At 43.5% G+C, this 11,479-nt stretch overlaps 1 protein-coding gene across 1 annotated transcript; it reads right to left on the reverse strand.

Annotated features, from left to right (window-relative positions):
- Positions 1-6,135: 6,135 nt before the first annotated feature.
- On the reverse strand, positions 6,136-11,447 carry COX14 (cytochrome c oxidase assembly factor COX14). The gene is made up of 2 exons (XM_081248937.1): positions 11,177-11,447; positions 6,136-6,545 (listed from the first exon to the last, which is right to left on the reverse strand). The coding sequence occupies exon 2, from the start codon at positions 6,535-6,537 to the stop codon at positions 6,364-6,366; it is 174 nt and encodes a 57-aa protein (XP_081105063.1). The 5' UTR covers positions 6,538-6,545; positions 11,177-11,447; the 3' UTR covers positions 6,136-6,363.
- Between the last annotated feature and the right edge of the window lie 32 nt (positions 11,448-11,479).

An 11,479-nucleotide genomic window follows, 5' to 3' on the forward strand; every position in this document is an offset into this window, starting at 1 on the left:
TTAACATAATACTGCAAATAATAACCTTGTACGAATATATTGTATAGTTGTGTGACTGTTTCTAAGGGCAAGAGTCCTAGCAGTGAAATAACTAGGTAATAGGGTATAGACGCTTTAAATTTTTGATAGAAAAAGACTATACAAACTTGTATTGCCGTTAACGAGAGATTGCCCTGTATTATTTAAGTATTAAAAGTGCTGTGAAAGGGGTGGTTGTTATGGAGTACAAGAGGTATTAAATATCATGATAGGGAATTTGACCTTGACCCAGTAGCCAGTTGTTCTCATCTCTATAAAAAGCCCAATACCATTTTTTTTTCTCTTGCAAAGGCATTTAAGGGCATACATTTCCTGACATGACCTTGGGCTCTGTCCTGCAGTTTTATATGAAATACTTTGTTTTATTGCTTTAAAGAAGGTAAGAAATTTCAGTTTTGGTCTTTCTCTTTGATTTGAGGGTTGCCCAGGAATATTTCATTTCCACATAGTTGAGATTATCATTATTTATAATTTTATTGGATGTGATCAGAGAATACAGTCTGTAAAATTCCTGCCATCTGTAAAATTCCTACTTTTAAATTTGTTAAAAAATTGTTTTAAATAGTCAATCAGTGTTTATAAGTGAACTATAGATACTCACAGATGATCTATTCTATACTTATATATACACACGTTTGTATTGTTGTTGTTGTTTGTATTATTCATTTCTTCTCAGTCCTTTATTCTTCTAGTGCTGTTCAGTCTGAACAAAGTATGATAGACTCTCACCATAATTGTATTTTTAACCTGTTTTCCTGTATTCCTAAGAATTTTTGCTTTAGTTTTTTTTGTTGCTTTGTTTGTTGCAAATTTATGATAACCACCCTTTCTTCATAATTTATGTCTTTTTATATTACCAGATGATCTCTTTATTCCATTTAGTGTTTGTTAACCTTTCTTAATATTACCATTCTTGCTTTACATTCGTTTGCATTTCTGGTATGTCTTACCCATCTATTTTCAACTTCTCTTTATTAGTGAGTATGTTTATTAGAAACTATATATAATTTGGATTTGCTTTTTTAGCCCACTCTATTAGATTTTGTCTTTTAATGGGAGAATTCAGTCTATTGTTATTTAGTGTAATAACTGATGAACTTATTATATTCCTTCACCTTAATTTGACAGCAAATAAGTCTATTCTTCTTTATTAAATATAGTTCATGCTCAGTAAATACTGAACAATTGCTTGAGTTTAGGTTTTAACAAGCTTATTTGAAATGACAGTAGGTGCTCCAAGTGTAAATGAGGTAGGAAAGGACTGAACCTAGGCAGGGAGTAAGACTGGATGGATATATATTGGCATATTACGTATTACCTACTCTATTAGAGTTCTCCAGAGAATCAGAACCAATACATTAGAGAATAAGAGTGAGGGCAAGAGAGACTGATTTATTTCAAGGAATTGGCTAACACGGTTGTAGGGACTGGAAGGTCTGAAATTTAGAGCAGGCCGGCAGGCTGAAAATGGAAGTAAGAGTTGTTGCAGTCCAAGATCCACAGGCTGGAAACTCAGGTAGGGGTTCTATGTTACAGTCTTAATGCCGAATTCCTTCTTTGGGAACTCTGTCTTTGCTTTTAAGGCCTCAACTGATGGGGTGAGGCCCATCCATATTATGGTGGACAATGTGCTTTACTCCAAGTTGGCTGATATGTTAATTACACCTAAAAAATACCTTCAAAGCAACATGCAGACTGATGTTTGACAAAACAACTGGGCACCATAGCCTAGCCAAGTTTAAACAAAATTAACCATCACCTCAACACCATAGCAAAAGTTGACCAAATATGAATGGACTATTTCTAAACCAGGTGGTTACAAATATTTGTAACACTCCCTTTACTATCCTTAAATGCAATTAACATTTAACTTATCTACTGTACACATAATTTTAAAAAATCACCATAATGTTCTAATAGTAATATAAAGGATATGTTTTAAGAAGAATTTATAATAAAATTATTTCCACATATAAATATTGGGCATAGTTATACTAGCACTCAGATGCTTGCACTTCTGTACATTCACCATGAATACAGTGGCTACTAATGCGGACTGATACTATCGTGTTGTCAGAGATTCAAATGCCAGGAACAGACTCTGCCATCAATGGCATGGTTTTTTGAAATGGTCAACAAAAGTTCTAAATAAACTACACTACAATCTCCCCTCCATTTATACAGTAATTGCATGCCTAGAGGATTCAGAGTGCAGTAAAAACTGTACAAAAAATACTTCATATTTATAGGTAAAAGAGTGAGGTTATAGGCTCAGCTAATTATAAATTTTTTCACTTGAATATTTATGGGGACATTTGATAGTTGTGCAGGACTTGGGACAGTATGTTGTTTAAGACTATCCCAGACATTGTGAGAATTCTGGCATCCTTGGCCTCCACCTACCAGATGCCAGAGATGCTTCCCAATCATTGTGACAATCAAAACACTTTCACCTCTGTTGTGTGTGGGGGGTGCCACTTCTGCTGAGAACTACTGTAGTAAATAATAGGAAGCTATCAAAACTATTTTTTCTCCCCTCAACTTTTTGAGAAATTGGGAAAAAAAAGGAGAAAAACATTAAGAATGCTATATGCTGCCACATTTCCAATACCCACATTAATACCTCTAACATTTCGTCTTACTTCAAATCTTATTTTTAAAAGAAATAAAAAATTAGAGACCTGTGACATTGTGATATAATAAATATATAATTGGTCTTCGTCCCAGGTTCTTGGCACAGAGCTTCTAAGACCCTTGGGAATCTCCAGAGTGATATATCTTTTTATTTGCTAATGAGGTTATTCTTGGTGGGCCCCTAGATAGTTTCAGGTTGGGAGCTGGTTGCCAGAGGAACAAGACGAAGGCAGATTGATTAGAAGGCTGGAACTTTTAGCCCCACATTCCCGATCTCCTGGGAGGGGAGAGGTGCTGGGGATTGGGTTAATCATTGAATGGCTGATGATTTAATCATGCTTATATAATGGAACCTCCATTAAAACTCTAAACAATGAGGTTCAGAGAGCTTCTGGGTGGAACACATAAGAGATGCTGATACAGGGATGGGCCCTATGTATCTCTTCCATTTGGCTGTTCCTGAGTGGTATCCTTTATAATAAACTAGTAATAATAGTTTCTCTGAGTTCAGTCATGTGAGCCATCACAGCAAACCTGAGGAGGAGGTCGTGGGAACGGATCTGTAGCTGTCAGGCAAAGTGTGGGTAACCTGGGGACCCCACTACTTGTGAATGACTGAGCCCTTAACCTGTGGTGTCTGCACTAACTCCACGTAGCTTAGTGGCAGAATTGAACTGCAGGACATAGTTGGTGTCTGGAGAGTTGGAGAATTGTTTGGTGTGGGAAAAACATATTTGGTGGTAGAAGTGCTGTGAGTAGAGGAAACAGTTTCCATTTAAGACCCCCTTTAACCTCTGCCCTCTTCCACCTCGCCTCATCCCCAGTGTAACAACTACTATTGTCCTTTCAATCTATTTTTTATACTTCTATAATCACATATGTATCCATAACAACATAGAATATGAATTTCCCCATGGGTTTGTGACGTATCCTCTATCATATTCAGTTTCTCACAGATATACTGATGTGTGTCTGAGTTTATTATTCTGTGCCATTGATCTATTTGTCTGCTCCTGCACTAGTATCACAACATTTAGATTACTATTAGTTTTCTACTATGTCTTGATATCTGGTAACCCCAACCCACCTTGTTTCTTTTCAAAACTGTCTTAGATACCTGTGCTTTAAAAGATTTTTTTAGAGAAAAAGTGGTGTCTTCTATAGATACTTGGCCCAGCATGGGAGGGTGAAGGGTCAGAGAAACCTTTTACGAAAAAGAGGATAGAAAGGATGTTCCATTTAGAGAGAAAGCAAGAACAGGCATGGAGACAAGAAACAACGTGCAACCACACAGGTCATCTGATTTTACTAGAACACAAAGGGTGAGGTAGGAACATAAGGTGGGTCAAGTCTTAAGGACCTCATACACCATATCAAGGAGTCTGGACTGGACCTTATAGGTCAGGGATTCTTAACCTATTGTCTATGGTTGAGCTTCAGAGGGGATCTGAAGCAGAATGCCATAATCGAATCTGTTCCAAATAGATGTCTCTGAAAGCAATGTGGCAAATATGAGGTCAAGATTGGAACTAAGACCCCTAAAAGGCTCCTGCAAAAGTATAAGCAAGAAATGACAAGGGGGCTTCCCTGGTGGCACAGTGGTTGAGAGTCCGCCTGCCGATGCAGGGGACACGGGTTCGTGCCCTGGTCCGGGAAGATCCCACATGCTGCGGAGCAGCTGGGCCCGTGAGGTATGGCCGCTGAGCCTGCACATCCGGAGCCTGTGCTCTGCAACGGGAGAGGCCACAATAGTGAGAGGCCCACGTACCGCAAAAAAAAAAAAAAAAAAAAGAAATGACAAGGGTAGAACTGACTGAATCGATGTTTAAATGGTAAAGATTAATAAGACAGTTACTTGGTTGGGAGTAGGGTACAGAGAATAGTGTAATAAGACTCCCATATGATAGTGAAAATAAGGGGAAAAAAAACAAGTAGGTCCTGGAGATATGAAGGAATGCTGTTAGTCGTGGACAAGTTAGAGAGGACTATAGGATTTGAGTGGATATAGCAAGCAACTGGATATATCTGAAGCTCAAAAGGTCAACCTGGAAGATACAGATGTGGAGGTCGGCAGCAGGTGTTAATAGCTGACATTTATTGCTTGTCAGGTACCGGAGTATTAATATGAATTGTCTCATTTAATCTCAAACCAATCTTCTAAATTAGAAACTACCACTTAAGCAACTTTATATACTGAGAAGAAGGAAGAGGGTGAGTTAGATAACTAATGGAGCTAGGTCTGGGGTTGAGAAGGGTAAGGCTGGAGGCAGGGCAGCTGTTCGGGGGCTCAGCTGTGGGCACAGGCTGGACAGGGAAGCAGTTTAGACCAAAAAGGGGGTGAAAGATTGGAAGGAAAAAAAGGAATCCAAAGATTTGAAGTATTCAAGTTCTCGAATAGAGTGAAAATGAGAATATAAGAAAGCTCCTCAAAAAGGACTGATTTTACACTGTTTGGAAGTGGCACTGGGGAGCTGAGAGAATGGTCACTTTACTGTCTGTACAGGCAAGTAAGAAAGCAGAGAAGGCAGTGGAGTCCTTGGTTAACACATCAAGAGAGGATGGGAGTAAATGGGTTGAGGATATAGGAATGCTGAGTTTTTAAATCATGGAAGAGAGCCTTCAGGTGAAAGGTTTAGGAATGGGGGACAAAGGTCAGAGCAGTATGTACATGAGAGAGGACAGGTGTCCAAAGGGGTTGATATTTTGGGCGATCACCAAGAATGACGTGAACAAGCAAGCCTCAAAGCTCAAAATGAAATGGTGGTGGGACTTCCCTGGCGATCTAGTGGTTAAGACTCTGGGCTTCCGCTGAAGGGGGCACGGGTTCAAACTAAGATCCCACATGCCGCGTGGCCAAAAAAAAAAATGATGGCAAGAATCTCTCTTCATAGTTGGATTTTACCTTGAATGCATCGTCTTCTTTCAAATCCTCTTCACAACTCTGCAATCAGACCTGCAGGTAGATTCTTGTGCAGTGGCACAGTGAGAAATCAACCCTGATGCTAATACTATACCCACTAGGCTTAAGGAGATGGACTGCATTACTGTAGGCTACCCAAAAGCCCTTCACATTTTAAGAACTATCCGCCTCCACTTTGTGCAATTTTAACAGCTGTTAAACAAGGGCCTCTGCCTTCTTGACTCAGAAGTGCACATGTGGCCAAACTGGCCAGAGAACTCCATTACCTGGACACAGTTTAATTGGTCCAGGAATGGTCACTGACCACAAAAGAGCTTTGGTCTTTACAGAGTCTTCTCAGGGGATTTATACAGATGCTGGGACAGTCTTTTCTCTGAGATCAGGAGAGCTGAGATTACTACTCCTAGAACTGTATATCCCCTACTTCATGGGTGCTAAGAGCTCAAGATATGGAAATCCAGTCTGTGACTAGAAAACTGGTAGTCAAGACCCCACCTCTGTAGTCCATACCCTGTTCAAGTAAACAAAAACACCAAGACACAGACATGGCAAAATATTTAATGTCTGTAGGTGTGCCTCACCCTCCCATTCCTGTTATGATTCAATAGCCTCTCCCAACTGACTGTACCAGAGAAAACATGGGCACTTTTCCCCAGCAGAGTTCGAAAACCACTAAGGCCCTGATCCTCTTGACTCAGAAATGATTGCAGGTGAGGTCTTTCCACAACATGCCTCAGGTCTCTCTGCTCAAGGAAAAAAGCCCCCCAGTTCTACGGGACTCCCGAGGTCTTCTGTTCTTCTGCAGCCTGGCGCTGGGAGCTGCGCCGCTGGAAGTAGTGGTAGACTCGGACACTGCAGAGGTAGCCCCCGTAAACAGTGAGGAGCATCATGGAGGTGGAGAAGGTCTTGTAGCCAATGTCGGCTAGTTGCTTGGCAGTTGGCATGCTGTCCCCTACAAAGACAGACTAGACTTAGACCCAAGGATAAGGCCTCATCTGCCCAGCCCACTTACCTGTTTAGGGCCATTCTATAACTTCTTAGTTTGTCTGCACTCTATTCTGAATGGCCCCTAGACATATGCAGGGTCTTATACTGGAAGATATTGTTTGGGAACTCTTAAGATTCAAAAGGGCAAATAAAGTCTGCATACAAGATACAGAAACACAGCCGGAACCAGGTGCATCTGAATGATCTGAATGACATTACAGCTAACACCTGACCCTCCATGTTTATGGAAAGACATGACTGGTATGGACCACCCAGGAATGTTCTTAATTGGTATATTACTTTAGGCATACATCAGTTTTTCTGGCTAGTAGGGAATTTATTGAAGTAGCCAGAGATTAAACATTAGCAGTGAATTATTCTCTCTAGGAGGATCGAATGGGAGCCTTCTGGGCAATATCCAATTTGTTTTCCCATAAAACCATCTTATTTATGGTGCTCAGGTTCCCGGGTTAGTCTTCAAGCATCTGTTTAAGCCGTAATATACTTGAAATAGTGCCAACAGTATGTTTATGTTATTTCAATTAGACATAACCTTCTACAGCATTAATCTTGAATTCCAAACATAAAACCAAGAACCTATCCCAAGGGCTAAAACGAAACTTACTGTGTCCCCAGCAAATTAACTCACATTTGCATGAGATAAATTACTTCCAATTTAACTGTTCCCTGGACATTTCCCTGGACATTCTGAGCCAGGGAACAAGAGAAAGTTTAGAATGGGAATCTCTCATCTTGAACAAAACGTTCCTCAATTTGGGACTATGAATGTATATTCTCAGCCTCCTCTCTGTTGAGGGAATTAAAATTAAAAGACTGACTGAAGTTAGTGAGAATAATTTTCTTAAAAGTCAAGAATATGAAAGGAGAAAAGTTCAGGTTAGCTGATTGAGGGGGTCAGGGGTAGGGTGTGACATCTAAGTGCTTCTCAGAGTAAGTCCCATGGGCTGAACACTGGCTTTGAGCCAGTCCCTGAGGGTAGATCCCACACTGAACTGAGGCACAGCTTCCCTGAATCATAATTCCAAGTGACTATTGAAAGTGACATTAAATAAGGTCAGAGGAAGAAAACCAAATGGCACAAGGACAAGGTGAGAAAGGGTTGTATTCAGGTTATCTGGGGTTTGAAAGGACCCCAAGCTGTGAGACAGTAAGAAAACACACACGTGCCGCGAAGCAACTAAGCCCGTGCGCCACAACTACTGAGCCTGCACTCTAGAGCCCACGTGCCTAGAGCCCGTGCTCCGCAACAAAGAGTAGCCCCTGCTCACGGCAACTAGAGAAAGGCCGCGTGCAGCAACGAAGAACCCCAACGCAGCCATAAATAAATAAATAAATAAATTTATTAAAAAACAAAACAAACAAAAAGAACATACACACAGAGCAGGACACTAAGGTAATAAACAAGCTCCCAGCAAAGAGACCTGCAGCCTTCAACCTCCCCCTCACTTATTCTTTCTCCTCCTAACCCCCATTACCCTGGCCAGATGCTAACCAGTTAGTTATAGGACCACCTCTTCTCAGGGCTGGAGGAAGAAGGCTGGAAACAGGATAGTACATCTTGCCTAGAAGAGTGACAGAAGATCTACTGACAGATGAAATTTTTCTAGAACCTCATTTTCCTCACTTGTCTAATCCAACCTGAGATTTCAAATTAACAAAAACTTTTCACAGATCCTGAGCTAAGGCAGGGCAGTGGAAAAAGAGAAGACAGATGAAGAAGTTATTCTAGAAGTAGAACAAGGCTTATTAACTGAATGGGCTAGGGCAAAGCTGAAAATATCTCCAAGTTAACAACTGAGGAAACTTTATGGAGTGAGATACTGCTAATAGAAAGAAGAAAGAAACAGGTGTGTGTCACTATGTGTGATTGGGAATGGTGGTGTCAGTAAGCATCAGTCAAGAAGATCATGAACTAGACATGTTAAAGTTAAGATGCTCAATAAAGGGACTTCCCTGGTGGCGCAGTGGTTAAGAATCCGCCTGCCAACGCAGGGAACACGGGTTCCATCCCTGGTCCAGGGAGATCCCACATGCCACGGAGCAACTAAGCCCGTGTGCCACAACTACTGAGCCTGCACTCTAGAGCCCGCGAGCCACAACCACTGAGCCCCACGCGCCTAGAGCCCATGATCCACAAGAGAAGCCACCACAATGAGAAGCCTGCATACTGCAACGAAGAGTAGCCCCCGCTCTCCGCAACTAGAGAAAGCCCACACGCAGCAACGAAGACCGAACGCAGCTCCCCCCCACAAAAAAAAAACAAGAAAGAAAAGATGCTCAATACAATATTCATGTGATGATGTCTGTCAGGCACATGGATATGCAAATGTGGAACAAATCCTAGGAGAGAGGCTAGGCTACGGATACATATGGAAATAACAAGTGTCACCGAAACAGACGATAAAACCCAAGAGAAAGGGCTTCCCTGGTGGCGCAGTGGTTGAGAGTCCGCCTGCCGATGCAGGGGACGCGGGTTCGTGCCCCGGTCTGGGAAGATCCCACATGCCGCGGAGCGGCTGGGCCCGTGAGCCATGGCTGCTGAGCCTGCGCGTCCGGAGCCTGTGCTCTGCAGGCGGAGAGGCCACAACAGTGAGAGGCCCGCCTACCGCAAAAAAAAAAAAAAAAAAAAAAAAACCCAAGAGAAAGAGGCCAAGGGAACGCCAGTTTGAAGAAAGAAAACAATTACGGAAAGAAAACAGGTAGGAAATTCCAGAAACATCTGGGATGCATTTTCATTTAACTACAACAGGGGTTGAAAATCACTGCTGTATCAAGTCACTACCACTGACAGAGGTATGCTGTATCTTTGGGTGTATTGGGCCAGAATAAAAATTGGGAAACACTACTGTAAAGTTAAGTGCCATGGAAACTGGTCAGATGGGATCACTGGATGGGAACAGGTGACCAGGTCATAGGTAAACCTAGGACAGAAGTCAATTTAATGCACTAAATTGGAACAGGCATTAAGTAAAAAGCATGGATTCTTAGCCAGAGCCCCAGCAGGCCCCATGAACCCCGTCCCGCGAGGTTCACGTGTCTATGCATTTTTTCTAGGACGCAGAAAAACAGATTATTAGAAGGGTCATAACTCCCTCTCACCCCAAAGATAAGAATTGATATTCTTGGGCTTCCCTGGTGGCGCAGTGGTTGAGAGTCCGCCTGCTGATGCAGGGCACACGGGTTCGTGCCCCGGACCAGGAAGATCCCACATGCCGCGGAGCGGCTAGGCCCGTGAGCCATGGCCGCTGAGCCTGCGCGTCCGGAGCCTGTGCTCCGCAACGGGAGAGGCCACAACAATGAGAAGCCCGCGTACTGCAAAAAGGAAAAAAAATAAAAATAAAATAAAAAAAAAGAACCCTTAAAAAAAAAAAAAAAAAGAATTGATATTCTTGTGATTTGCTGGTTAAGGGAATGGGAGTGATACGGCAGCAGCCTGAAAAGGTAACAAGGTCAAGTAAATTCTAGTTTTGTTTTGCTTATTGATAAGGAGATTTGAATATGTTTTAGAGGAGAAGAAACTGGTGGCTAAACTGAGGATAAAAGGTGGATGGGATGGAACAAAATCTAGGATGGCCCAGGAAAAGATGAAATTAGAAGCCCAGGTAGAAGGATTAACCTTGGAAATGAAGAAAGCTTTTGAGGTTAGCAGGAGAACATTCTCACCTGAGGGACATCCATTTTCTCAATAAAGCTCAAGGCTGGGTCTTTTATGGGGTTAGACTGAAGTTATCAGAAAAACAGGTAAAAGAAAACAAGAACCATAATGGAAATGACATAGGGGTGCAATCTGCAAAAACCTTTTCAGATTGTGGCTCTTTTCTCTTTTTCTGCCCCCTAAACACGGGAGGACCTCAAGGCTCAGGTCTCTCCTCTGGAAAACTCATTTCCTCAAATGGATCCATCCACCTCAGCTTAGATTTACTCACTTATCTACCTTTTACTCGTGCTATAAAGGCTGCAGAGAATATGGCTTCTGTCTCAAAGGAGCTTATGGTCTGATGGGGGATAAGCTATGCACCCCAAATTCTGTTAGACGTAGTGGAAGCCGGTGACCAGAAGAGAAGAGGCGTTTTGAGAGTTCAGAGACAAGGTGGAGGCTCAAGGAAAGTTAGCAGAAAAGTGGGGACGGGGGGGCGGCAGCTGTCGTTTCAGAAGGGTGGGCAGGACATACACCGGTATAGAAGAGGGAGGGGGAGAGCATTCCAGGAATTGAAAGCAGCAAAGGAGCGGATCCAGTTAATCGATAAGCAGGAAGGGTGCTTATCGGGAAAGCTAAGCGGGAAAGCTGCATTTCAGGGCGCAGCGGACTGCAAGACAAGGAAGGGTCAGAGCTACTGGAGTCAGAGCGTGGAGGGCCAAGACGCGCGATGGCAGTCACGGTGTGACAGGAACCTACGGCCGCAAGGAGCTTGCTGGGCTGGAAGCGGCGCAGATGGCGGCACAGGGTACGCGGTAACCTCAAGGGCGCCGAAGCCCGAAGACTGGGCGTGGGAGGATGCGGAGAGCAAAGGCCGGCCCGAGCGGGGGCGCCTCTGCGGACAGGCGGCCCTCGCTCGGGCCTAGTAGACGGCGTACCTGGATGCTGCCGCTCCCTCCCTTCCGACCGAGGCCTCCTGCCTGCGCGACCTCCTAGCGCAGCCGGAAGCAGCACCCGGGTCCAGACGAGTGAGGGTACCGCCCAGGGACAACCCTGAAAGCTGAGGCACTATTGGTGCGGAACGCCACCCTTTCTCCCAGCCCCACACTCCGCTAAAGCTCTAGGATTCCGCTCCCGACGCCAGATACAGCCCCGCGCGCCAGACGAAACATAACCCCGCCCACCGAGACGAGAGCCCGCGCCGGCTGCAGCTCCGACTGGTTGCTGCCTTTGAACATCCG

The sequence above is a fragment of the Mesoplodon bidens genome (genome assembly GCF_964165515.1).
Source record: "Mesoplodon bidens genome assembly, chromosome: 11".
NCBI classification, from domain to species: domain Eukaryota; kingdom Metazoa; phylum Chordata; class Mammalia; order Artiodactyla; family Ziphiidae; genus Mesoplodon; species Mesoplodon bidens.